Raw genomic sequence first — 23431 nt, forward strand, 5'->3', positions numbered from 1 at the left:
GAAATTGAGCTATTTGTAATGAGGTGGATGGACCTAGAGGCTGTCATACAGAGTGAAGTAAGTCAGAAAGAGAAAGACAAATACTGTACGCTAACACATATATATGGAATCTAAGAAAAAAAAAGTGTCATGAAGAACCTAGGGGTAAGACAGACCTACTAGAGAATGGACTTGAGGATATGGGGAGGGGGAAGGGTAAGCTGTGACAAAGCGAGAGAGTGGCATGGACATATATACACTACCAAATGTAAAATAGATAGCTAGTGGGATGCAGCCGCATAGCACAGGGAGATCAGCTCGGTGCTTTGTGACCACCTAGAGGGTTGGGATAGGGAGGGTGGGAGGGAGGGAGACGCAAGAGGGAAGAGATATGGGAACATATGTATATGTATAACTGATTCACTTTGTTATAAAGCAGAAACTAACACATCATTGTAAAGCACTTATACTCCAATAAAGTTGTAAAAAATAATAATTTTTTTTAAATACAGGGGGAAAATGGGGGGGAAAAAGGAACAAAGCTTCAGTGAGTTGTGAAACAACTTCAAGAGGCCTCATAAATGTGTAACTGGAATCACCAAAAGAGAGGAGAGTGACGGGGAGACAGAATATATTTGAGAAACTAATAGCCAAAAAATTTCCAAATTTGATGAAATTTATACACCCACACAGATTCATGTCCAAAAACTCAAATCATAAGAAACATGAAGATAACTACAAGGTATATTATTTGATGATAATAATAATCAAAGTGCTTAAAAACAATAATAGAATTTTAAAAAAAAGACACATAACCTTTATTATTTGAAAGCAGTATAGTCGAAAGCTATAGGCAGTGGGTAAAAGTATGGCTTGAATAATTTTGGATTACTTGTTTTCATACATGTTAATAAAATACACATGCACATGTTAAGATATCCTAAGATATGGCTAAATATCACAAATACACCTTAAAGTACCAAAGCATTGCTAAACTCAGGTTAAACTCAGCACTTAGAAGTTTCGGATATTTGCTCAGGATAACTTTGTTGGACTTTTTACTAGGATGTACTATTCTTCCACAGCAATATGTTTTATTTGTTAATTTTTAGTTAATAAAGGGAACTATTTTGTTAAATATCCTAAATGACAGACCATGACATTTTAGAAAATAGTATTCATTTAAAGATAAATAAAAATGTTAAATTTCCAATTATTTTGTACTATGTCTATACTTTTCCATTATCAAGTTAATGCATGAAATCTCAAAAATTGAAGTTTAGTACTCTTCCCCACTTCCTTCCTTCAATTAATTAATTTTAAAGTTTTTCTTCATCATATAGAAGGCACAATTTCAGAAAATTGAAATTTAGAAAAAAGTTTGCAAAGTCAAATTTTCACAAAAGTTTAGCTGTAACAGGTAAGGTGGACATTTTCAAACAAGAAAAAACTGTTACACATTTATAATATATTCTAATATTTTACTGTATAACATGTAAAAATGTAGGAAAGTGTTATAATTTTATGCACACATTTCTGTTAGATGCAGTGTCTAAAACTGGTAAAGAATCTTTTCTACATTATTTTCTCAAAGTGATCATATCTGTTCACGTGGTTTAACTTACCATCTATGTACGTATGTATGGTAACAACTCCCAAATCTCTTCAACTCAGTCTTTTATTCTAAGTTTTGATTTCTATTTCCAACTAACAAATAGCGCCAGTTTTTTTTCTGGATACTCCTAACTTCTTTCAGTTATCAGTGTTGCTTAAAGACTTACGTACCCCCTCTAATGTATACAGATAGAAACACACTGACTTATATTTAAATTAAAATGCAAACATTTAAAATTTTCAGTTTATTTTTTATTCTGACAACATACAAAAGATCATAAATACTTTGAGAGGTAGAATATATGTCCTGCTCACTTTTACATCCCTAGAAGAAATTACTGTGTTTACACAGAGCAGATGCTCAATGAATTCATCACTGATTAGGATTTCTGAGAGGCAATAAACCCAAACTAACCAGTCAATTTGTATTCTACCTCAAAAAAATGCTTTTACTTTAATAATTTATATCCTGTTTAAAGGTATCATTGGAGAGCTCTTGAAAAACTTAGGGGAAACGTGCTCTCTGCTTTCTTCAGTGTTATAAACAATAAGGTCACCAGCTGATTCTACCTACTGACCACTCATTTCTCCCCTAGATTTAGTAAATGTTTATTACTTAGAATTCTGTCATGCAACCTAATACACTGTAATTCATCTACTATAAAACAGCCCAGGGTTTCCCTGGTGGCACAGTGGTTGAGAGTCCGCCTGTTGATACAGGGGACACGGGTTCGTGCCCTGGTCAGGGAAGATCCTATATGCCGCGGAGCGGCTGGGCCCGTGAGCCATGGCCGCTGAGCCTGCGCGTCCGGAGCCTGTGCTCCGCAACGGGAGAGGCCACAACAGTGCGAGGCCCGCGTACCACAAAAAAAAAACAAAAAACAAAAAAACACAGTCTGATGGTTTATCATGAGAAAATTCCATCAATGGCTTCCCACAGCTTGTCTACATTTCCAACTGCCCATTCTGTCATTACTACACATAACAAACATCACAGCAAAAGAATTACAGGTGCTGGAATGTATTGTACATTTTGTCCACTGCATCATGCTTCTAAATGTGAAGCTACCTTGACCTTTTCTAGTCATTAAATGGTTGGTGAGTGAGTGAATGCAATAAAGTTATAAAAATAATAAAATTCCTATATACATCTAACATAAAGTTAAAGAAACACAAATATTTAAATGTGACTTGCCTGACACTCTGTCAAGAACTTCCGATAATGTTGTTGAGACCGGCAAATGAAGTGTACGGAACTTGTGGCCTGCTCCATACATTGGATGCTGGATGACATGGCTAGTAGCATTAATTCTACCCTTGTACAGCTGGAAATAAATTTAGAAGAAATTAAGAAGGTTTTTTTGAAATGTATATCATTATATAACAATTTCAGAAGCATAAAAAAACAATTCAGTAATGCATACAAAAATGTAAAGAGTTTATTTTATATATTTCTTCAAATGTGGCATGTCTGCCATGCGATTTGTTCATCATACTTTGCATTAGCACTATTGTACCTAATAATCTGTCAATCCCACCCCCCAAATCAAATTATACTATCCATGGCAAGTTACAACTAGGTTATTTTGGACAGAGAGGGTTAGCTGAGATTTTTAAGTCCTATGCTTAAGTATAAAGGTTGTGCTAGTTTCACTTTGCTAGCACAACCTCTGATTTCTAATTTCATTTCATTTCATTAGAAATTAGAACAGAGATAACTGAAAGCTCTGACATGAAAACATAAAATATTTTTACACACAGCTCATCATAAAGATTTAATTTAATTGTTAAATACTCACTGGGCAGGGAGACTGAAGAAACATTGTCACTTTCTCATCCTCTAACATCAGTTGCAAAAATAATCTACGTACAAACCCTGAAATGTTCCCTGATGTTGGAAGGTTCCCTCTTTGAGGAGATGTCTGAAATAGTTCACAGAGAACCTGGCAAAGTGAGAGATTTAAAAAGTTAAATGAGGTATTTACTTGCAGCTTTATATTTTAAAGAACAAAGAGGAAATTTAAAATGTGGATTAATAAGTGTATTTGAATTCATCAAATCAGCAATTAAAGATTATATGGAAGTAGACAAAAAGTTAAAAGTGAAATACAAATTTCTGTGGATGAGAGAAGTTACTACTACAGGGTTTTCACATAATAAATACCCAGCAAAACCAACTTAATTTTAACTTCAGTCAATATCAATGTGGTTACAATACAACAAAAATTTTGAAAAAATATATTAAAAATATAAAACAAAGCCTTAACAAGAAGCTAAGTGATGATTATTAGGCCAGAAGACAATGGAACACAAAGTTTCATACTACCCACAGGCACAAACCAAATTGTGAAATGTCCGTATTCAAGGACTTGGTTAAAATTGGTAATTTAAGCATTTCTTTCAAATTAGACACATTAAGTAGATACAGTTTCCCAATAATTAATTACTTTATGCAACAAAGTACCTTCCTCTTCTTAAAGTTAAATCATTCAGTATATTTTGAAAATTATGATAGCTCATCCTTCTAGATTCTAAAATTATGATAGCTCATCCTTCATTAATAGTTTAACCTGAATAAGCACTATCAAATAAGGGGGTAAAAATAGAAGCTGGTTCCTATTTATTGGTGTCTACCATGTCTCAGACAGGCTCTATGCTAGATACTTCATATACATGATCATATTTAATCCTCTCAAAAGAAGAAAACCTTTTGAGAGGCAGGTATTACTATCTCCATTTTATAGTTTAAACAACTTGCTGAAGATCTCAACAGACAGAAACTGGCAAAAAGCAACTAGAATTATGCTCCAGATAACTCCAGGTTTCAACATTTTTGGCTCTGTGGACTTAATACAATAAAATCATCTTTCATACCTTTAATGTGATTTGTCAGGAGTCTCCTATCTGAAACTTATTCTAATGTCTGCTTCATTAGAAGCAAATCAACAGCTCTAACAATCCGGTTACTATAAAATGCAATGCCTCAATGCTGTGAGGCACTTGATGGCCACCTTCAAGTGGTCAATCCTGTTCCAATAGCTGAAGCGTTGTTTTTTTGTTTTTAATATTTTTATTTATGTATTTATTTGGCTGTGCCGGGTCTTAGTTGCGGCATGCGAACTCTTAGTTGCAGCATGTGGGATCTAGTTCCCTGACCAGGGATCGAACCCAGGCCCCCTGCATTGGGAGCGCAGAGTCTTAGCCACTGGACCACCAGGGAAGTCCCTGAAGCGTTGTTCTTTTGATTAGGGGCAGTTTTTTAAAAGGAGGAATGTATGATCTTTAGCTAGAATCTCCATGAATTTGCCCATCATTCATCAGAAATAATAACTGATTTATGTAACAGTTGAGGAGAGGAGGGAGGAGATATCAGTAATTTTAATTATGGTTTAAATTCAAATCCTTAAATGCAACCAACCCCAAACTTCACCATCACCTGGCCTTAATACATGATCCTTTCTGAGCTAATTTCAAGAGTGCCATGTTACAGCACATTAAAATAATAAGACACTGGAACATAGCCAGTTCTTCTACTCTTACCTGGGCCATCAGCTTTTGATTATTAGGGTGACATGAAATGCACTGCAGAAAGAATGCAACAGTTGCATTCTCAATTGCTGTCCTCTGTTGAGTAGTCAATCCTGTTGTAGCAGCTGAAGAAAGAGAAGCTGATCTTGCACTGGTCTGTTGTGCACCTAAATTATGTCCTCCAGAAGTGGACCCAGAGTGACACAATAAAAACAGAAGTGCTGTCCATAGCGGATTGACTTCAGACCCACCAAGCCAGTCTTTCATAATATGGCTATTGCCAACTTCTGTCAAAAACCTAAGAATAGGAGCAACCAGGTCTGCTGTGATAGGCATCTTATTACATTGTTGTGGAACGTGATGCCGCCTGAGTTTGTCCTGGGAAATATCTATTGATTGAGCAATGCTTTCAGAATAAGAAATGTGGCTAAAACAGAAACTAGCCAGACTCCTCACAAGAAGAGAAGGCAAACCTGAGTCCAGTAATTGTTTGATAGCTTCTGGAGATTGAGAAGAGGAAGCAAGGGTTGCCAAATGTGATTCAGTTAGTGCAAGAGGTGCTTGTGCATTTTTAGAGTCATCTGTTAAAGATGAACTAAGATCTTGCTTTTTGCTATCATCTGTCATGGACAGTCCATGGTGACACTGCATTGGAGGAGGGGTAATTCCCATCCAGCCCATAAGCAAAGAAAAATAACTTGGGTGTATGTGGCACATCGAGCAAAGTAGACTGTCAACAGCTTTCTTCAAAACCATGTTGCAGGAAAGAGACATGGACCAATTAAAAAGTAACCTACGGAATAAAAGATACCATGTTAACAATATATACACATATTTAGTATGACCTCTTTGTCAATTATTTCTACTAGAAATCACTTTCATGAAAATTATATAGTTTGACGTTCAATATAATGACACTGTAATGTTTCAGGAAGACTGTGATAAACATCATTAAGTACTTCAGTAGATTGGAAGTTAGATTAGATTTGTAAAATGAGTATAGAAAACCAAGAGATCTATATCAAAATGGTTCTACCATTCTCTGTGTGACCTCAAAAAAATGACATAAAGAAACAATTAAAAAAATTATACCTAAGAAATGTCTAGACTGAATTCGACATTATTAATGGCTTTAATTCATATCTGCAAAATGAAAACTGTTAGCAAGTTTCACTAATAAGTCATGGATTATGCCAACTGATAGGACCAAATATGAAAATGACAAACTAGAGGACAAAAAGCCAACCTTTTAAGAGTCATGGAACTCTTCAGAAATAAATTATTATATTTTGCTATAGACTTAGCAGTTATTAGGCAGTCAGCTCAACAAAGCCTTAACTGAGTATGGTGAAGAAATGTGGGTTAAGTGGAAACTACTTGTCAAAAGAGCAATCATAACAGCCATCTAGAAAGAAGTAAAAACAACCAATTGTAAAAACTGTCTAAAGTAGTCTCTCAAAATTTCTAGCTACACTTTCCCTCCAAAGTTGCATATTAAAGATAAAAAAGATTCTGGCAGGTAAATTTGCAGATGAGAATAAACATTATGATCTGCAGGAGAATATATTAAACATTCCAATTTTAGGTGGGAAAAGCAGCAATGACACTAATGTAGCTTCTTAAAACTTGAAGATAAATTAATTAAATTTGTGTACCATATCGTTTCGAAATTATACCGATTATACTTAACTAGTACTTTTTGAAGTATTATTTTTATATAAATAAAAATGTAAAATGCTGTTTCATCAAGTAAAAATCTAAAGTGATCTAGTACTAGGGGAAAAGAGAATTTCACAAATCATACTTACTCAAAGAGCTCTCGGTCTAGCAGTGCTGGTAAATCATACTCTACCAGCAGCTCATAACTGTGCCACAGAATTGCTGCTACACAGTGCAAGTGAGAAGGAGATGGCATCAAAAGACCATACTCTATTGTTGAAGAGTTAGGACACATGTAGCTCATCCTGCCACTTCTTTTCATAGCAGCCACTCTTGCAGAATCACTGACCCATTTTAACAAGGCTTGAATTCTTAAAAGAAGAAGATGAATTTGAATAACCAATTATACTCCAGCTGACATTTAATACAGATAAATACCACCACTGCATGTAAGCAATGTGTTTATCGGAATAATATACTGATTTTTCTCAATAGTTTTAATATATCAATAAAATAGGAGGGAAAAGGAATTATACAATCAATGACGTCATAGTAACTCTAATTTTCCAAAACCCTACCAATCTTAAGCAATGAAAATGTTTGAGATAACTCAAGTCTAATTCAGCAAATAATCATTGATTCTTACCTCATTTATGACAGAATATATAAATATCCAGAATTACAGGATACACAGCTTAAACAAACTCACTCTGTCCTCTAAATTTTCACTCACCTTGTAACAAATCCACATACCACAGAGCAGCGATCTGGGGCCAGTTCTTCATTGTGCAGAATTTCATGCAATACAGCATGAAATGTTTCACAACTCAGGCCCCCAAGCATTAAATACTAGTAGTAGCCACCCACCCTCTTTCACTCTGACAACAGAATAGCCCCAACATATGTTCTTTTTCAAGTGCCACTCTACACTCAAGCCCCTAGAGCTGGAGACCACAAAATGAAAGCAAAAGGCTTTTTAAAGCAGTAATGCTTTGGAGTTTGTATTTTGGGGAGGTGGGAGGTGAGACTTACTGTCAAGTTCTTAAAACACTGTATTTATCTTTGTTTTTGTTTACTTTTAAATGTCTAGTTTAGAGCACAAGATTCTCTGCTTCAGGGTAAAAGAAACGGGAATTGGAACGTATATAATACTACTTAATCCCTCTCTCTACCCTGAAGGACTGAAGGGTAAGATGCTTTAAACTGCATATGACAGGACATAAGGACAAGTCATAGAAAAAGAAGGGAGATGAGGCAATTACAGAAGAGTAACATTTTCTAGAAAAACAGCAGCCAACAATCTTGTCATTAATGTTAGTTCTGAAACATTTTGAAATATTTACATTTGCATTTATGCTAAGAAAATAATTTTAAATGCAATTTTCTTCTTATGATAAAAAAAATTTTTTAAATAATCACAAGAGATTTAAAGAAACCTATTCTAGAAAAATATTTAGCACATATTTTTAATGTATTTTTAAATCCTATTAACAATTATGAATTGACATAAATTCGTATTTACTTTGTCAAAAATACTCCAGTATATTTTTAAATATAATACAGGTATCACATAGTTTATATAAAGCAAAAAGTTTAATGGAAAGGAAGTCAGCCTATTTAATATTTTAAAGTTACCCTGTTGAAACTAATTATACTTTGTTCAATATGTCCTTTAAATATTTTTAATCCAGAGAACCTGAAAGCAATGAGCCTAAACTAAATGAAAGCTATTACATTACCAGAGATTAAGTAACAATTTTTCCGAGATGCCCTCACTGTCTGTCACTCTAATTCATACCCTTAAGTCTGACCTTCATAAATCTTCCCTTATGAGTGACACTGCTCTGTCTTCCCAGTCCTGAGGGCACAAGCTGGACTCAATAAACTTTACCTCTCCAGTATTAGCACAATGTCAAGCATATAGCAACTACTTGGTAAATAGCTATAAAATGAGTAAGCACCTACAAAAAATAATCTGTTAATAATTTATGAAGTAAGACATTTAATAACATACCAAATGATTTCATTTTAAACACAAACTAATAACAATATTAAAGAATATTAATTGGATATAAAATATTCAATATACTTCAAAGGATATTAACTCAGGAAACAATCTCTAGTATGAAGATAATTTATATTATTTATAGAATCACACACTCTATAAATATGTTCTCCAGATATAGACGATATACATAAAACCGGAGAATACCAAAGTATCATTTAAAAATTTATCAACTGAAACATTTTTCAAAATTACTTGGAGTCCCTATCAATTTGGAGGTAAAAGACATCAAGGAAGATCTACACTAGTAAAACTCATCTAAAATTACCTATACCGAAAGATCACTAAACATTTAGGTGAAACATTCAGATATTATTTACTTGGTATGATAATGTTTCATTTTGTGGTAGGAAGCAGGAGAAAGAGGGTAAGGAGTATATGAAAAGTTGTCCGTGAATAATATAATCAATAGCAATAAGTAATCAATAAAAACAAACATTATTACTATTAACAAAATACTCCAAGTACCTAATATTGACACAATATTCCTATATTTCTACATGTTTAGTAATACCTAAGCTTAACTTTTATGAAAAGATCTAAAAAGAATGCATTCCAGGACTTGCCTAGTGGTGCACTAGTTAAGAATCCACCTGCCAATGCAGGGGACACGGGTTTGAGCCCTAGTCTGGGAAGATCCCACATGCTGCGGAGCAGCTAAGCCTATGCACCACAACTACTGAGCCTGTGCTCTAGAGCCCGCGAGCCACAACTACTCAGCCCGCATGCCACAACTACTGAAGCCCGTGCTCTGCAATGAGAAGCCACCACAATGAGAAACCCGTGCAACACAATGAAGAACAGCCCCCACTCGCTGCAACTAGAGAAAGCCCACGAGCAGCAATGAAGACCCAACACAGCTAAAAATAAATAAACTAATTAATTTAAAAAAAGAAAAATAAAGCATTCCAAGTAACATTCACTACATCTGATTGTGTGTATGTGTGTCCTCCTATGAAAACTGAGATCACCACATACCTACCTGTCTTTTGTTCCAGGATCCTGAGTTGTCCCAAGCTGGTAAAGAATATCTATCGTAGAGTCAGAAGAGAGTCCATTCAGTCTTCCAAAAAGTAAAGGGCTATTCAAATCTTGCAACAAAGAATCAAAAGGAATAATTTGCTAAATAAGCAAATGGGATGAGAAGATTTGCTCAATTTAATCTTAAATTATTCATTAAAAATAACTTCTGTAAATTTCAACAACAGAAACAAAACTCCAAAAATAATGAAGCCATAATGGAAGTTAATTTCAGAAACAGAATTAATCACAAATATCACATAGTTCAACTGTCATTATTTTGCAGATATGTAAAAATTAAAATATCAAAATTGTCACCTGTAGGATCACTGCCTGATGCTGCACAATTTCTCAGAAGAATGTCTATAAGCTTCAGGCCAATTCTAGTGGACTGCAGTCCTATCTTTACAAGCACAACCTCAATGTTGGGTGAATGCATTCCACAGTATGGAGACATCAATAAGGCAGCACAAGTCTGTAGCAGATTAGCAGTAGGTGCAGCTGCACTTGCCATCATTCCTTCCAGATCACTTATGTGAGTAAGGCAATGATGTAATAACCGTAACCATCCAATACTGCAATACACAACACAAAATGGCCTATATGGGTAAATTTAAGTAGCTTAAATTACTTCAGGGGTAAAACAAAACTTCTCAAAGATCAGCATGTTGTGGATGGACCTAAAGATTGTCATACTGAGTGAAGTAAGTCTGACACAGAAAGACAAATATCATACAATATCGCTTATATGTGGAGTCTAAAAAAAAGGGGTACAAGTGAACTTATTCACAAAATATAAGTAGAGTCATGGATGTAGAAAACAAACTTATGGTTACCAGGGGGTAGGCTGGGGGAGGGATAAATTGGGAGATTGGGATTGACATATATACACTACTATATATAAAATAGATAACTAATAAGAACCTGCTGTATAGCAAGGGAACTCTGCTCAATACTCTGTAATGACCTACATGGGAAAAGAATCTAAATAAAAAACAAGGAGAGGATATGTATTAAAAAAAAAAATTCCTTGTGACTTATAAAGCAGAAAAAAAAAGAAAGAAAAAAATGAAAAGATCAGCATGTTGTATTTCGTAAGTAGCACCAATCTACGTTAAAAAGTACTTTTAGAATACTGTAACATCAATAAAGAATTAAACACACAGTAAGTTTCCCCTATAACATAAAAAAATACTTAAGTGCTAGTAGCATGTAGGAATTATGAACTTCCTTTTTATTTAATTAGTCAGGAAATGTTTTTGTATATACATATATTTATATGCATAAATATAAACTGCAAAGGATCACAGAATTGCAAAACTGTAAAGTCTTGACAGCTCAAGAATAAAAAAGAAATCCTAAATTTTTTTGTCAGGTAAAACTTATATTAAGACAATCTATAAAATTTTCAACCATCAAACGTTACCAGAAGAATGTAAATTAAAGGATATATTCAGATCCTTCTTTGTTTGGTCAGTTTGTATGGTTCAAATCTAACCCTCTGCAGACTGGCAACTTAGGAATGACCATATAGGGCTAGGTGCCTATCTATATGATCAGTTTGTATGCTTCAGATGTATTCTTGGGGATAGGCATTTGGAAATGCTTACATAAGACTACAATCCAAAGAACTGGAACCCACACCCACATATACCACATTGTGGATCATCCCAAGGATTAAACATACATAAATCTCAATTTTAACCAGCCTCAAGGTTTTGCTTCTATAGAATTATTCTTTATTACACTTAATAAAATTATGATATTATTTAGATACCTATGGAACAAAGAATTTCCTAAACTCTAAAAAAAAAAAAAAACAAAAAAAACCACAGTATAAACAATTTCATGAAAAGCACAGAAAGGTTTTTCTTAAGAATGAGAAACCACATACCTTGTTTTGGATACCTGATCTTCAGATGGAAGAAAAGGATTATTAACTGTTGCTGAAGAAGTGGTACCAAAAGCAGTGAGGCCCAGTAATTTAATTTGTGAAAGGCCTAATGTGCTGGCATCTCGTGGACGATGAAGTCTAAGGCAGACAGCAGAAGCTACTTCAGCTTTTACAAGCTGAATTTTTATGTAGGTGAGACCACTTGTGACAACAGGAGTGGATAATGGTAGCATATTTACCCCATCTGCACTTACTTCAACAGACACTGAGGATGGGCAGGCTACAGGAAGAGAAAATTGAACAATTACTAAAGGAAAAGTAAACTAGAGTTCATATTTTAGTGGCAATCCCAGTAAAACAGCTTTCAGTTATATTCATTATGAACTCATAAAAAGAAAATGTATACACCAAGTCATACTTTGTCACTGACTTTCACCATAATTGATTTTACAGCTATTATATGAAATTCACAGTATAATAAAAATTATATTTAAAAAATTCTAACATTAACCTAAAAAAGAGTAACTGAAGATATGCAATCCACATGTACTTAATTCGCTCCAAGAAAAGAAAAATAGGCAATAACTTACTCTATTATTTCTACTTTACTCAGAATTATCACCAACAATATGGTGATTAATATGCTATGGTTTACTGTTGTAAATTGGGAGGAATGTAACTTAAAAAGTACTTTTTCACAAACTCATTATTTCACTACTACCATACTGCTATGATTTTAAACACAGTTGAATTTAGAAATTGCTTTTGCCTCTAATCTGTTTTTGCCTTTCAAAATTTAAACAAACATCCAGAATACTTAAAAATAAAACCATTTCCTGCTAAAATTTAAGAAGGCCCAATAAAGTAATAACTGGCAGCTGTTATGGGAAAATTTCTTTCTCACAAACATGGAAGCCCATATAATAAATTTATCTATCAACTAAAACAACCTTTGAACTTTGACTTTAATTTCAACTGTAAAATTAGGAAGTAACTTTTATTATTTGCCAATTACACTCCTGGTTTACACTGAGAACTAGACAAGTCACATCAATTTTTAAATTTAATCTCACCTTTTGAGATAAGTATTATCCACATTATTTAATCTCTTTGAATCTGTCAATACAAACTGACAAAGAGATTAAATAATTCAAACCCCCAAATGAACAAAGGCACATTTTATATTCAAGCCCATGTTTGATTCTAAAGGCTATGTTATTTCCACTGAAACACACTATATCTTCAGTTTCTGCTCCAATCCAAAACCAAAATTATTAATCACACTTGTATTGGAGAACACCTAACCTACTGATTTTTCATAATGTACAGAGTTCTCCATTGTAACATCCTTCCTGTCCCAATTCCTATGTGCAAATTCTAGCTACACTCCAAAGCCACCATTCACATGAACCACTTTCTCCTTCTGAATAAAAGGAGCTTCCTCCTCATCTTAGATTATCCCCTAAGTCTTACACTGACTTATATTTTGCCATGTAATATAATTATTTTTGACCTGCTAAAACACTGTGCATTAGTCTATTTTTCTTCTGCCATTTTATTCATTATATCTATTTTTATCTAACGTGTGGATTCCACAACTGTATTAGAGTATAATAATCTAATCTTGCAAATAAGTGGAAAAATTGATTCTTCCAAATATGCCAGGGGTCTACAAAATTCCCTATAGTTCTTCATTAAATTACTCAGTGACATATGACAGCAATGAGAATCAATCAATGAAGATAAATGACTGTGACAACTTCAACAATTCTGTACAAATTATTATATTTATATTGAAAGAATTTGGGGACCCTCATAAACTTAAAATAGTACTTCATATTCCTTCATGAATACTTAAAGGAGTTCCTGCTCCTTTTAATGTACAACTTTTCTAAAAATTCTTTTCAATTATTTAACGTTGCGAAGTTACAACCAAATGTATTCAATGAAAATGCATCAATTGAATGATACTCAAAATATTAAAAATCTAAAGATCATAAATATTCAAAATATCACATTCAAAGTATTAAGGCAGATGTAATTACCTTACAATGGGAAGGGGAATCTATGCTAATTTCACCTTACAGAGCTAGGACTGAGGACCAGCCTAGAAAAACTAAGACTGCTGTCTACAGCTGTATAAACTAACTCATTTTATCTTAATGCTATATAGATAGCTTCATAAATTTGAGGGAAGAGGAAAGGCAAAATAATATATAACTAGAATATATTTGTTTAAATTTCATCACACACTCTATTTGTTTCAGGGAAATAGCCATGTCAATTCATTTGATGGGAAATGATTCGGTGGTAGTGTTAAATATTATATTAAAACTGTTCAAAATTAAGCGATCTGGAAATTGTATCTAAGTTAATCACTGTTTGCTAAGTATTTTTCTCATTTTTTAAATGCTTCTAAATTATAGTTTATTTTCATGATGGATCTTTACAAAAAATATTACTCACTTGCAAGAGATGCAAGGTGAGGTTGGATATGTATCTCTTTAAGAAGCACTGCTGCAGGAAGGTGAATGGTAAGGTCGCACCAAGCCTCCTCTGGCAGAAAGATGTAGGACCAAGCAGCAGAGCGAGCTCTTCTATGGGGTGGTGTGGCCTGCAAAAGCACCTCAGCTGGTTGGGCAGTAGGACTGCTAGATGTGATTGTACCTACAGAAGTATTTTAAATAAAATAAAAACTTGCAAAAGAAACCTAATAAGGCATCAAGAACTATTCAAACCATAATAATTACACTAGAAAAATTAGCTAAAAACATGAACATTTAATACTATGAATGTACTTAATACATTTAGCATAATTTGTTACAGTATTCACAAAACCTCAGGACATCCAGTCAACTGGCAAGGCGACAAATTCACTGTTAACTGCTGCCTAATTTCTATGCACTAACATGTCAAATGAAAACTAAACTAGCAACAACAAATCTAGCACAGTAATTCTCAAATGATTTAAGTAAAAAACAATGTCCAATACAGGCTTCAGCTTGAAAATAATCACCTTTATTCTAAATTGTCAATATTCATGAGTTAGAAATATGAAAAGAAAAATATAAAAAGAAACTATGTAGAATGGAAAAAAAGAATAACTATATAAATCTGAAACTTCTTATAAAAAAAAGTACCACTCCAAATAAGAAGGAACAAGTCCTTTAAAACTAACATTTACAATGAAAACTGACATAAGAATCTACTACTTAGTTTCATAAATTGTGTTCTATTTAAACTCAGAAATAAAAACAAATTTTACTACTAAAGAACAATTAAAAACTTCCTTCTAATCAGTAGAATGTTTGGAAAACTACTACTTTTAAAATCAATGGCTTGTAATTGAAATGGTGATACTGTAACACAATCAACTTACTTTGACAACTATTTTTGCTTCATACCAGCCAATTAACTACTACTTAAATTCATACCCATAAGATGAAATAACTCTTTTCTTACCCAGGGGTGCAAAGTTATGGATCCCTTCTGCATTGTCAGGCTCAGAAGCTAGTATTCGTGTTTTCAAAGTGCTGTCAACAGCTTTATTCGGACCAGAGTCAAGAAATTTCATAATAGTTGATACCATACTTCTTGCAGTGTTTACAATAGCCCTTGTACTAGTAACCATATTGTTGCAAATGAGCTGAACACCACCTAAATTTAAAGAGAATACTAAATGAAAATTATCTTAACATAGCTGATTTGACATTGAGTCAACTTTCACAGAAGACTACAAAAATAAGAACATAATTTACTATCAAATGGTTACACTTAAATGACAGTTTTGTAAGTTTGTCTTACCCATATCGTGGAATGCTTTCAAGGCATCACTAGTATCCAGTACTCTCAAAATGAACCACAATAATGGTTCAGATAACTGGCAAGTAGCGAGAGAGCCCTAAAAAGAAAACCATACATGTATACTGTGATTTTTAAAAGGTGATTATTAATTTCCTGTGAATTACGACAACTAAATTTCTTATTGAATGTAATATTCTTTTACAGTTAATTATTATAAAATGGCAACCTTAACCTAAATCACTAAATACAAAATGTCTGCCAAAATATTTAGGAAATCTTAACCTGAATCAAAAAGGAAGTGAACAGTCTCCTCTCTGAACTCAGCATTTTTTGCATCTGTGTTTACCTACTATTATCATTTTCTACCTGAAATTAAGGTGCATCGATTTTGTTTTCGAGTAGACAGTGCTTTCATTTAAAACATGTATCCTTCTCAAATATCTTTGTATCTTCCAATGGGGAAATATATATACACATGCAATGTATATTTATGAAAATGGTAATTATACACTGACATATAGAAGATTCCTTAAGAAACTGTTTTAAAATCTGCTTTTGAAAAAAATGGTAAATGGACTAGAAATTAAAATAATCACACTGGCTCCTAAAATCTCATTTTTTAAAAAGGAAATTTAAAAAGTAGTAACATTCTAACCTATGTCTCTTTTAAAATGACCCTAACCCCTTTTAACTGAAAGGAAACTAAATATGTAATTTAAGCTTCAAAAAAAATACTCATATTAAATTTTCATATGTAACATCTACGAAGAACATGTTGGTTTTCAACTATGCTATGGTTAGGGAAAAGGAAAGAACTACTTCTTAAGACAATGGAAAGAAAATCTAAAATTTAAAAATATGTTAAACATTTTATTCTTACATCACTGTAGTCATCTTTGACAGTTTCAAGGAAACTTTCCTCTCCAACTTCTACTAGTAATCTATAGTTCTCACCTGCTGACTCCATTCATTTTCCAACATATAACTAGAATACTCTGTCTCTGTCTTACAAATAATTCTCTGCTCCCATTGCTAGTAACTACTTAAATTACTGCAATTGTTGCTGGATTGAACTTACCTGTCTGCCCATATATCCACAGGCCATGTAGGTTAAAATTGGCTGCAGCATCATGTGAACTGTAGAAGCTTTTTTACTAAGTGTTGTCAGTATGGTAAATAATCCATCCCCAACTGATATGGCATCTAACCCACCATGAAAGTTTTCGTGTTTGGTGAGATGTAATCCACTTGCCCCTAGTTTAAATAAAAAGATGACACATTTTTAAAAAGCATATCCTTAAAAACCATAATAATTAAAATAGAGTCTTAAAAGCCATTTTACCCCCAAACCACTGAAGGATGGGTACATAAAAGCTGTGTGTGTGTGTGTATACATACACACATATCTAGAAATTAAAATATCTCTCATAACATTCAGTAGAGGATGTTTTTTGGTATCTTTTATAGGAGATACCTCTGTTGTTGGTAACAATAAAGTTGCCCTATTACATGACTGAGGAACATCATTATACATACCAAAAAGAAAAGGAGAGAAAAATAAGTGATACTATTACGTGACTAAACTTCAAAACTTTTAATCAAAAAGATATGGTTGTTTCCCTTACATGAAAAAAGAAATACTAATAAGCGAAAATATATCAGGAATGGATTTTGTCACAATTTACAGAAGTTTAATTAGTTAAAAAAATTAACATATTAGCTTTCAAATAGGTAGAAAAGTAAAGCAACAATATATAAATTTTACATTGATATATGTGTCATAGAAACTGTTAAACTTGAACAAAATTTTATACTTCACTTTTTAAAAAACTGTGAATAAATAAATCTTACTCATTCCCTAATACAAAATTCGATGTGAAATTCTTCATCGTTAAAATGTTAGTGATACGTGACTATAAATTATGGTACCTAACTTACAAGACTGATTTTTTTCTTAATTCACTACAAGTTATTTTGTTAGTATTTTCCAATTTTTAAAAAATTCACACTTAAAAATTTTCAACTGATTGAAGCCACTCTATAAAAGTTTTCACTAATAAAAATCAGTCATGCTAAGAAGTTTACAAAAAAGTAACTCTGCATTATAAAGTAAAAAGAAAATGAATTCATACATTGCTAAAGGAAAGAGATATAGTACTAGAAACAAGTATAAGATTAATATTCTTAATATTAATACGTACCAATTATCATCGCCATGGCACTGCTATTACACAGGCCCAGAGCCGACAAAATCTGGCTCATTATCTGTTGGTTGGCTAACACTAAGTCAGCGACATATGCAGGTGATCCTTGAACACTACTACTGCTTCCATTACCATCTTTGCCTCCTGAAACTTTTTCTTCATCTGAAACACTGTCTGTCGTATTGGTGGTCACAGACACTCTTGCACTGTATTCCCTATTGCCCGAAAGAGGCAGCTGTACTAAAATGTTAACCAGTTTTAACAAATCAAACATGAGTTGATCTCTTGTCATTTCACCACAAACTGCTTTTGCATCACCTGGACGAATGAGGTTGGCAAAGAGTCCCCCAAAGCATGCTCGAGCACCCACTGAGCTATCTGATCCACTTCGAGACATTACTTTGTCTGAGCAAGTGATATAGTGGTGCACTAAAAAAGTGACAGACTCTATCACAGCAGAAATAGTACTAACTGAAACGACTTCAAAATTCTGCTCCAAAGTGAATTCTAAGAGCTTTACTTGGGCATCAAGAGGTCCTTGGCCTGTCTGGAAGGCACCCCTGCAGAAAAAGAGAGAGGATTAAAAATTAATCCATTTTAAATTGTTTTGAAAGGAGTAACCACCAGAATACAAGAAAGCTAAACAAAAATTAAACTGCTGGTATTCACTATTTCATTTTGTAGCAAAGAGTTTCCAGCTCTTCTGAGTTCTTCTTGTTCTTGCCTCCATTTTATCATATAAAATAAAAAATGAATTCCCTTCCAAATAGAAAACTGAAGGACAAGTAAATCAAAGAGATGATTTTGAAGCTACAGACTAAAATAATTATATATCACAAGGCACTCCTCATAATAAATGAGCTCTGGTTTGTTACAACCTCAAATGTTGTTAGTTTAAATATTTCTTACTGATTTTGATTTTCAAAAATTAAGATTCAATCAAGTAATTCTTATGCATCAAAATTGAATGCTCTCAAGTTCTACTTATGCCTAAGAAATAGAAAGCTGGAAAGGTCATTGGCCCCAACTTACCAATTAAAAAAGCCAAATTAACTCTAAAGTCATAACTTTTCTTGAACCCATCAGAGAGCTAAGGTCAAAAGAGTACCAAAAAGCCTGAAATCCATGAAAAGATAGGCACCTCCTCCAAGAAGACAGAATATGAGCATTGGCTTTCCTGTCGCAGAATCTGGGAAGTCGAGATGCTGGCAATATGCATATGGTTAAGAAGAATTCAGCTAAAATACTTTACAAGTTGTTAAACCCCAGGTATGTAAGCGTGGTAACACTGAACCCTTGGAGTTCATACCCATTCACAGGCATCCTCCCTCACCAACCCCCACACATATCTTGCCCTGTGCATCTATTCCATCTGGCTGTTCCTGAGCTATACTTTATATAACTGGTAAAATAAATAAAGTGTTTTTCCTGAGTTCTGTGAATCCTTCTAGCAAATTACTGAACCTGAGGGGGGGATTGTGAGAACCCCTGAATTTGTAGTCAAATGATACAAAAATGTGGGTAACCTGGGGACCTTGGACTTGTAAGTGCCCTCTGAAGTAAGGGCAGTCTTGTGGGATTGAACAGTTAAAACTGTAAACCTGAGGCTAACTTTGGATAGTGGCAGAATAGAACTGAACTGTAGGACACAGGTTGACGTCAGATAATCAGGGAAATGGTGTTAAAAAAGACACCATGTATTTGGTGCTAGTGAAAAAACCCCTCAAATACCAATAGCTGTTTCCTACCACTGGAGAGAAGGAAATGCTCTCCTCAGAAATGGCCAAAGATATAAGCCAGAGTTTGGCTGACAAAAAGAAGGAAAAATTTATTGAGAAAGCTCCTTCCCCTGAGGTTCAGTCACAGAGGGCCTGCCAAAGACTGAGGCTGGAAACAATATCGGAAAACACCTGCCATCACTAGGAGTCTAGTGAACATTAAGAAACAAGCAAAAGCAGTTGACTGCTAGAGATGGAGCCATGGAGAGAGAGTCCCTCTGTGGTACAAATGTATAAGGAACAACAAAAGCTAAGGATGGAACAATAAAACTGGAAACCACCCCCTTTACCCTGACTCACATCGAAACAGAAGCTAACTAGATCATTTTGAAGCTGACAAAACACAAAAGGTAACCATAGCAACAATAAAACCAAAGCCAGGTCAAATCTTGAAAAGAGTGATTCAAATCCTCACACTAATCACCCAGTAGAAGAGGCTTGTCCATTTCCAGGCATAAATACTATTTACTTCAGTGTCTAAAAGATATGTGATTATCCAAAGCAAAAATTGTACGGATGTATTATGTTTACAGCATATGTAAAAGTAAACATATGATACCTACATCACAAAAGATGAGACAAAGAAACTGTAAATTTACTGCTAAAGTTCTTACATTATATGTGAGCTAAGATATAATAATATATGAAAGCAGAATGTGATGAAATAAAGACGTATATTGCAAAGCTAGGGAAAACACTATAATCAAAATTTCTGTTATAAATAATAATACTAGAAACAAAATGAAATCATTATAAAAATTACTTAATCCAAAAGTAGGCAAGAAAAAAAATTTTTAAGGGAAGAATAGATTAAATAAACAAAACTGGCAAAGTGATACATTTTAGTCCACTAAATCAATAACTACATTAAATGTAAAGTGGTCTAACAGATCAATTAAGAGACACATATTGTCGAACACTTATACAAGAAAAACTGAAAGAAGGAAATAATAACTATTAGAGCAAAATTTAATGAAATTGGAAATGAAAAAATAAAGAATATCAACAAAGCTTTAAGTTGCTTCTTTGAAAATATCAATAATATTATAAACCTCTAGCAAGAATGACCAAGATAAATAGATTAAAATTACCAATATCAGAAATGATAGAATGAATCAAACTACATACTATAAAACATTAAAAGCATAATTGAAAAAATTACAAATAATGAATTCAACAACACAGATGAAATGAACAAATTCCTTCAAGACACAAACTGCCAAAGTTCACTCAAGAAGAAAGAAAACCTGAATAATCTTTTACCTATAAAATAAGTAGAAACTTTTTTCTATTAATACAAAGAAAACTCCAGACCCTGGTTGTCTCAATGGCAATTACTATCAAATATTTAAATAAGTAATAATCCAATTTACACAACCTCTTCCAGAAAACAGAAAAGGAAACACTCATTTTAGGAGTCCAGGATTATCCTGACATAAAAACCAAAGGCATTATTTTTAAAAATGCAAATATCTCTCATAAGCAGAGATTTTGAAATCTTCAACAAAGCATTTGCGCCACCAGGGAAGCAACAAAGCATTAACTACTTAAACAAGCAAGATATAAAAAGGATAATACATCATGACCGAGTGAGTATATATCCTGGGAATGTATACTGAGCAACACTTAAAAAAAAAAAACAATGTAATTTATCATACCTACAGATTTTAGAAGAAACAATATATGATCATTTCAGTAGGTGCAGAAAAAGCAAAAAGACATACGTACTATTCACTAACCACATGACTGTACAAAGAAAAATCACAAATATATATATAACTCTACGTATAACTATATTTTTGTATCTATGTCTATATGAATAACTATATCTGTATCTATAAATATACCTACAACTCCTCCCAAATTGATCTACAGATTCACGCTTATTCAGTCACAATGGAGCAGAAGTGTTTTTTTGGTTTGATTTGTTTTTGTTTTTGTGGGGGTGGTAGGGGATCAATAAGCTGATCCTAAAACTTACATGTAAAAGCAAAGAAAGCAGAATAGCCAAAACAACTCTAAAACAACAAGAACAAAGTTGGAAAATCCACACTACCAGACCTCAAGAAATAATATAAAAATACCAAACCAGTGTGTTATCGGAAAAGAACAGACAAAAACATCAATTCTATAGAGTCCAGAAATAGAGCAAAACAAATATGGTCAATTGATTTTTGGAAAAGGCAGAAAGAGAATTCAATTTAAAAAGGATGTGTTTTTCAACAAATGGTATAGTAACAATTTGACATCATCCACAGGCAAAAAAAAAAAAAAAAAAGAAAAAAAAGAACTTAGACCCAAATGCAAAATTTAACTCAATATAACCTACGTGTAAAACCTAAAACAATAAAATTTCTAGAAGAAAGCATAGAGAATCATCTCTATGACCTTGGGTTAAGCAAGGATATTGTTATGAAACAAAAATAATAATAAATAAAAGAAAAAGCTAACAAAATTTCATCAAAATTAAAAGCTGCTTTTTCAAAGATATTGTTAAGAAAATGAAAATATAATCCACAGACCAAGAGAGTATACCTGCAAAACATTTATGTGATATAAATGACTGCCCTCTTCATATGAAGTCTGGGTACTTCTTCTCAACCTATAGTATTAATTGAACTAAAAAGCTGCAGGCTAATTTATACGGATGCCAGACACTTTCTTAAAAACATACAAAGAAAACAAAAGCTAAGAATATATTTGGGCCAATGTTATGGACCCAATTAAAGAAAATGTGCTAGGAAATGTATGAGGTGTGTACAGGGTGGAAGAGGAGCTGGAAAAAAAAATTCTTATTAGTTTTTGAGGCACGTAAACCTATAAATACCTTTACTTATAAAAAAAGATATAAAACAGATTTTTTAAAAAAAGACAGCATGTTATAAACTAAAGCAAGATTGATATTTCTGTAGGAAATGTTAGAGTAAATGCACTGAATTTTCACATGAAACCTTTTACTGCTAGACCCTACACAGACAGAACGATACTAAAGTCTACATCTAATGAGTGTGTTTAGAGGTCTCACATACAGTTTAAAAAAAAGCCTAGTTAAAAGAAAAATGAACTCCATGGTAACTGGTTTTTGCTTCTTAGTTGGTTTTATTTACATCACACAAAAACCTCAAGTTCATGTTTTCCAAATACACAGATGCATACCGTAACAGCATGTTTTTGGTTTTGTGAATCTACTCCTTCCCACACCTGTGCTTCACTGTGTATACACTACAAACAAGTTGAACTACAACCACATTAGTGTTTTAAAATAGTTATAAAGGAGGAAGAAAACAAATGAGGATAGTACTATAAAATTTTCTGCAGCTATGAAAACATATGCCATATAAATTTTTTGCGTTAATTTTTATACTGGTTTCAGGCATTTTGCTACTGATCTATGAAAAATAACTATTATTATGAATAAATTATTAATTTTATAACTATTATAAATCATACCTTTTTCTGATTTCTAATATTTTCGAACTAATTTTTAAAGAGTGACATAATCTACAAGTGATCTTAATCATTTTCTAACATAAATTTTTAAAAAATTCACTGGCACTTCCACAATGAAATTAAATAATAAATATAGCAAACAGCACCTTTAATTTCTTCCTGATACTAATGGGAAGTTTTAAAATAATCAAACATACTAGACTTTGGTTTGTTCATAATGTTTTTTGTAACTTTAAGATGATACTGTTTATATTTCATTAAAAGTTTTATCAGAAAGTAATGTTGGATTTTATGAAATGCCTTAAACTATGACGAAAATGACTCATTAATATGATATATGATATCGAAGCATTCACGCATTTTAAGAATCAACCCATCACGGTCACAGTTTATTCTTTTTAACCTATTGCCTGACTTTGGTAATCAATTTATTTAG

The 23431-nt window shown here is 33.1% G+C and overlaps 1 protein-coding gene across 7 annotated transcripts in view; it reads right to left on the reverse strand.

Moving 5' to 3' along the window:
• The window catches only part of BIRC6 (baculoviral IAP repeat containing 6), a 234405-nt gene that overhangs the window by 90725 nt on the left and 120249 nt on the right, over window positions 1-23431 (reverse strand). For all 7 annotated transcript variants that reach the window (XM_060026859.1, XM_060026858.1, XM_060026861.1 and 4 more), the window contains 12 exons: window positions 17765-18327; window positions 16642-16817; window positions 15564-15660; window positions 15222-15416; window positions 14226-14426; window positions 11760-12039; window positions 10184-10440; window positions 9828-9936; window positions 6930-7151; window positions 5134-5914; window positions 3393-3536; window positions 2789-2918 (listed from right to left, as the gene is read on the reverse strand). In XM_060026859.1, coding sequence (XP_059882842.1) covers window positions 2789-2918; window positions 3393-3536; window positions 5134-5914; window positions 6930-7151; window positions 9828-9936; window positions 10184-10440; window positions 11760-12039; window positions 14226-14426; window positions 15222-15416; window positions 15564-15660; window positions 16642-16817; window positions 17765-18327 — 3155 coding nt within the window. The remainder of the gene's footprint in view (window positions 1-2788; window positions 2919-3392; window positions 3537-5133; window positions 5915-6929; window positions 7152-9827; window positions 9937-10183; window positions 10441-11759; window positions 12040-14225; window positions 14427-15221; window positions 15417-15563; window positions 15661-16641; window positions 16818-17764; window positions 18328-23431) is intronic.

The sequence above is a fragment of the Delphinus delphis genome, chromosome 12 (assembly GCF_949987515.2).
Source record: "Delphinus delphis chromosome 12, mDelDel1.2, whole genome shotgun sequence".
NCBI lineage: Eukaryota > Metazoa > Chordata > Mammalia > Artiodactyla > Delphinidae > Delphinus > Delphinus delphis.